Source organism: Pollicipes pollicipes, unplaced genomic scaffold (genome assembly GCF_011947565.3).
Source record: "Pollicipes pollicipes isolate AB1234 unplaced genomic scaffold, Ppol_2.1 Scaffold_4740;HRSCAF=5597_pilon_pilon_pilon, whole genome shotgun sequence".
Classification (NCBI taxonomy): domain Eukaryota; kingdom Metazoa; phylum Arthropoda; class Thecostraca; order Pollicipedomorpha; family Pollicipedidae; genus Pollicipes; species Pollicipes pollicipes.
The window spans coordinates 40,499,166-40,505,080 of NW_023596545.1; the positions used below are offsets into that span (position 1 = coordinate 40,499,166).

General features: G+C 44.6%; 1 protein-coding gene across 1 annotated transcript in view; it reads right to left on the reverse strand.

Annotated features, from left to right (window-relative positions):
• Positions 1-2,037, reverse strand: part of LOC119098388 (transmembrane protein 53-like) — a 3,771-nt gene extending 1,734 nt beyond the window's left edge. The window contains exons 1-4 of the mRNA XM_037221304.1: positions 1,969-2,037; positions 1,141-1,430; positions 590-777; positions 71-149 (exon numbers count right to left, since the gene is read on the reverse strand). Of these exons, the coding sequence (XP_037077199.1) occupies positions 71-149; positions 590-777; positions 1,141-1,430; positions 1,969-1,985 (574 nt within the window). The 5' untranslated portion in view covers positions 1,986-2,037. The remainder of the gene's footprint in view (positions 1-70; positions 150-589; positions 778-1,140; positions 1,431-1,968) is intronic.
• Between the last annotated feature and the right edge of the window lie 3,878 nt (positions 2,038-5,915).

Below are 5,915 nucleotides of genomic sequence, written 5' to 3' on the forward strand. Positions count from 1 at the left end.
CCGCACACGCGCGCCACATACTCGGCCACCAGCGCGCGGTACCGCTCGGCTCGGCGCGGTAGTGCAGCACGTGCGCCGAGTCGGCGAAACACGTGGCCTGTAACGTCGACGCCGCGGGCACGGCGCGCCGCCATGAACTGCTCCACGTCCTGTCGGCGGATGAGGCAGGGCTGGTCAGCACGGCGCGAGGGGCGGCTCGCGGGCGGTTCGCCACCCGCCGGCGCCGCTCGCTCTTGGTGTCGTCGGCGCGTGGCTACTACTGGCGTCGTCCTTGAGCAGAGCTCATGGCGAATTTCGCTGGAAAGTCAACATGCACAGGCGGGCAGCGTTCAGTTGTCTTTCGTACCAGATACACGAGTTTGACGCTAGTACAAAAGAACAGAAAGTCAGTATTCCGAGATCGAAGAGGTACCAGGAGCGAATATTGCACACCTCGCTTCTGGTCGCTGGGCGAAGTTAACCCGACTCCTCATCATGACGTAAAAGACCCGCGGTTTCCTGACCGCGGTTTTCTGAGGGACAGGACTCCTACCACACGCCTCCCGCGCAACCGTCTCCGCCCATGACAACCGCGGGCAACAGGCCTGACCTTGGCCGGAGTGATCGTATCGGCGCTGGAGTAGAGGAACATCTGCGGCCAGCGCTCGGGACTCTCCGTCAGACTCCAGGGGTGCAGTGAGTCCTCGCGCGAGCCCAGCGTCCGTTCCCAGACGAAGCGGCAGACAATCAGCAGGATGAACAGCACGCCCAGCAGCCAGCGGTACCAGCGCTGCTGGCCTGCGAGGGCGGCACGACGCGCTCAGGTTGGCTGCGGCCCGTGCGCGGCACGGACTGGGTCAACCTAGCCCACGGCGCCCACGTGATACAGCAAGACAAACAGGAGAACAGGAGGAAGCTTTACCCGAAATCCACACCAGGACCCAGACACCAGCATGGAGTCCAAACAAACATGACGTCGATTCGACAGCCCGATGCAACATCCGAAGACAGGCCCAGTACTGATGTCAGCCTGCTGACACAGCCACCCGACTGACTCCAACCAGCCCACATTGCCTGAAGACCAGCATCTCTCCACCCCTGCTCCTCCTCACGCCAGCGAGGTGCGCGAGTGGCGGTCGGCTGCTGAGGGGCGCGGCGCACCTGCGGAGCAGAGCTGGAGGGCTCGCCAGCCGCTGGCCAACCGCGGTCGCAGCGGGCCACTGTCGAACACGGCGCCGCGCACGTCCAGTGGCAGCCGGCGCTCACGCAGACGCCGCGTCAGGCAGCGGTACACCAGTGCGCCACCATTGCTGAAGCAGTGGAACAGCACCGGGTGCACCTCCAGTGTCAGGTCCGTCACCAGGTCGATCAGCTGGTCAGCCACGCCCAGCAGCTCGCGCGGTGTGAAGAAGATGTAGTTGACTGGGCTGATGTAGCGGATGGTGGCACATCTGTCGGTGGTTTGGAAGTGAAGTTATATTGTGTGTTAATTCTTTCCAAAATCTGGCTATGAGGGAATGCATTGTTCAGCCTCCTTACAGACAGATATTGTTCATCTGACCGGCAATGAAAACATGAACCTCATGTGAAACTCAAGCCCAGGACTTAAGAATGTCATGTGCAAATGCTCTATGAGCTGAGCTGATAAAAGTTTGATATTTCAGTGCCTTTTTGCAGGCAAAGACAGCATTCACTGGACATATGATATTATTCAGATATTAACTTTAATGATATATGAAATCAGATAAAACTAACATCATATATTTAATAAAAATCATCAACACCCTCCAAAAGACTCAAAGATGCTCAACCTTCCCTGGCTCAATTGGTGCGGTAGAATGTGTTTGATGGGGTATATATTTTCATTCCTTGTCATGTGAGCAACATTATCTACCTCCAATCAGGCTGCACAGTGCAGCTCTTCACAGTGTGGGCATGGGGGAGGCTCAGCATACAGTTATTACCCTTGTCAATTGCTAGCTTGCTTACCCCAAATCCTTGTACATTTCTGCATACTTGGACAGATGCCTGTCATTGCAACCTGCCCAGCCAAACAGGAATACACTGGCTCCTTTTCAGGCTCCGAATAGCCATCTTCATGAAACTCAGGTGACACAGCAGCAGGAAATGTCACATAATACTCAAGCTCATCATCCTCTTCTTCTGGCTCCATGATTTCATATTTGTTGGTCTATCCTTGCATTTGGGTATCTGCTGAAACAAAACATGCTGGTTTATGATGAAAGCTAGGGCAGGATCACTCCATTCTTCTCTACAACATGAATTTATGCAACATTTCATTTGATAAGAAACAATGCCAGTCAATTGATCTAAGGACATAATCAGGTTCAGTAACCAGCTTATTCACCAGCAGTGAATTTTGATTGGCCTTATGAAATTTTGGATGAAAATGTCTTTATTGAGGAGTCCATGCTGCAGGGGTGGTCCACATCATCAATGATATGAATTAAGAGATTAATATTCAGGAGACAGGTTGGGTTAGCCACAGCTGCACCAAACGTATCATTCTGATATTGCTAAGGTAGCTCTAGGCAAAAATAATCACCAGTTTTTTAAGCAAAATGCTCAAAGAAAGCAATGTAATTTTGCCTAGCTTAGTTCATCACTCACATGCAATTGGTTCACGGTGTTCGTGGTGTCCTACATGATAATGAGTGCTTAAATAGTGAACCAGTCTTAGACACCTACCCCCACTCCGCCAAGCAGAACTCAGCACTTCCTGACGGCACAGTTTCTGCTCTGCAAGGCCGTCAACAATATTGGATACAAATCTGGCGTTGGTGATACGGAATAGGCCGGAAAAGAGACCACGAAATTTGCTGTTTACCTTATTACTTAACGTATTTAGCCGTGATTTCTACTTAACGTAAGCAATACATTAATTCTAAGAAAACGAGGAAACTAGGATACAATTTGAACTGTTTTTAATCAAAAGTCAAACAAACTCGAAACAAACTTAATGAATGCAAATAACATTTAAGCGAATATTTTTTTATGCTGCTGTTTTTAGAATATAACCGTATATAAAACAAATTGATGCATATCAAAAAAAGTGCTGTGCAAGGAATCAGTAAAGCAGCGAAGAAGAAACTGTGTATCCGGCCAGATGTAAACTAGATACTACACTTCAAGAAATAGACCTTCCGCGGATGAACACATCTTGCAGTGGCGCGCTCAGGACTACGTTTTTAGCGTGACCGAACTAAAAGGGATACAATCATCATTTATGACAACAATTATTTTCATTTTTCTTCCAAATTTATCCAAATAGGATTTAAATATTATGAAAGATCAATTTAGTTGCATTTTCATCGAAATCTTTGTCCAAATCACTATATCACCGAGATGTGTACAAATGTCTGCGACCGTCGCTGCCCTCCGCCATTTAAACAAAACAAGGTGCGTGAGGTTTGTCTTCGGTGTGGCACAGGTCCGTGTGTGGGTTGGTAATAATATCGAATATTTCTACCTCGGACGGGATTCCGGTGTTATTTGTATTCATTTTTGAATGGTGGAAAGCAGTTACCGTTTGCAGTATTCCGGTTACCGCGCTCTGTCACAAGCACTTATGAGCAAGGGTGATGGAAAGAGATGTGAGGCAACGCAATCGGCGTCGCCGTGCCCAGCGTATGAAGGCCGTAGGTGAAAAGAATCGCGAAAATGGGAATGAAACGGGCGACGATGAAGTGTTAGTGCGCGAGAAACCGCCGAGACCTCTTCATCGTCGAAGGAAAATAAGAGAACCATTGTATGAGGAAGACATTGTTGATGGATTTGCGATTGCATCCTTCAAGACCTACAATGATTTGGAGGTAAGTTAACATAACTTCTGGCATTTGGTACACCTATTAATTGCCAAGCATGCATTTAAATGTCCTTTCCACTCTGTGATTTACCTCCAGTCCACCTAGGTAAGTGGTGAGAGGTGCACCCATGTCCCATGTGACAGGAGGTATCTTTAGTGTGACTTACATTCATGTAAAATGTCATTTCCGGGCATATTGGTGAAGTTAATATTAAGTTCATGCTTTTTTCAACCTTTCATGGCACTGTATTGCATGTTTGCAGTGTGCTTGTTCTGTGACCCAGTTTTTTCTTTGTGCTTCTTTGGTTCAGCTTTGCAGAGCCTGACATTATTGGGGTTAAATCTGTGAGGAACATTCTATTGGCATCTGCTGTTTTTAACAGGATTTCCAACTTGACACAATATCAAACTATTCTGCTTGATAATTCCAGACTGTAGCGCACATCTTGACTAGTCCACATATCAGTGACCTGCTATGCTTGGTCACTGGCGTAGTATCTTAGGTGTGTATGGATACAATAAACTATAACTTGTTATTGTTTTTGGTATGTAAAAGGCTGCACTTGCAAGCAATTTGAAAATTTGTTTTGTAATATAAGGTGTGATATTATTTTAGTCCATGATTCTATTTATAGCATGTAACATCCATATTTTGGAACTAGCTATCTAGGTGTGTTTCCAGTGTGTTCTTTGCACTTAAATGTGAAAAGTAATGTAGTCTTATGCTTGGCTGAGGTATTCTGGCTAAGAGTAGGTTATTTGTATTGTAATGAGCCATTGCAATATTGATATCCATGCTTGTTGAATGCTAAGGGTATTTGAGTACATTCTGCATTTGAAAGGCATGCATACTGATCATACCTCTATCCATAGAATCAAAGTTTTTTGTCTAGGCAACTGTATTTAGTGTCTTTTTTATATATCTCCATCGTGCTTTCATGGATTGTCATGGCACTTTTCATGCATTATGTTCCCAATGAATCTGCCAGGGGTGCTAAGAGAAAAATCCATGAAAAGTGGCCCAGTTTGTAGCATGATGCATTTTTGATCACTAACATGGCAATCTAGTTGTTTTGGGTTATATATACCCCATAGATAAATTGATAGACACAAGTGATCATTAACTTGCTACTTGCAAATGCATACAAAATTATTGTCCTCAGCAGATCTTGAATTGCTTTCAAACTTACATAAATTGTGCATCAATAGTGTTCTGATTTATTATAGAGCACAGTATGGATTAAGAGAATGGCTGGAATTCTATTATAGAGAAGCAGCTCAGCAGGTTTGATTTCATTTGTTGGTTGTGAGAGCAGTGTTTCTCATCATATAACACTTTCCAATCTGTTGTGCTTTATATTGAGACTTACTGCTGCTTGAGACATGTGGTATTTTTGTTAAGATTAATTTTTTGAATGTGTTTTGAAATCATTGCTGAAAACACTGATCATCAATATGCAGTTCATGGGAGGGAATGCCATGTTAAGATTTCTAGGATGTTGGGAAGCTCACTGATATAGAGCTATTGGCTGTCATTTATCCACTTGTCTTGAAGACAATAGGCAGCACAAATAACACATGCTGTTTTAATTGAATATTTGCTTTGGAATAATCTCACATTTATGGTATTGTTTTAGTGATTTGTTGACTCACAAGAACAAACATCCTAGACAAAGACTTCAGCAGAAGTTGGAATAGGCATGTCTAGTCTATGTTCTTGCAGATGTCTCATCTAGCTTGAAATCCATATTTGTTATAGTTGTAACCAATTTTTAGGGCAGTGATTTGTTTTATAATGTGCATACTAAGGAGTACAGGCAATTGCCATGCATTGTTTGTGACTTATCAAAAGAAGAACAGGTAGAGTGTACCAGTTACTAGGGTGAGCATATAGGCCTACATTGTGTTGCACCCTAAGCCAAATTCCTGTGATCCTTGTAAATCTATATAATACATTTTTTGTTTATTCCATCAGCTTATGATTTTTATTTACCCTTCTAAAAGTATAAAGAATATTAAATAGAATAACATCAAGTTCATGGCTGCCATACTTATAGCAATGTGTTCAGGTTTGATTTCAAGGAACATTTTCAGTGCACTGACATAGTGG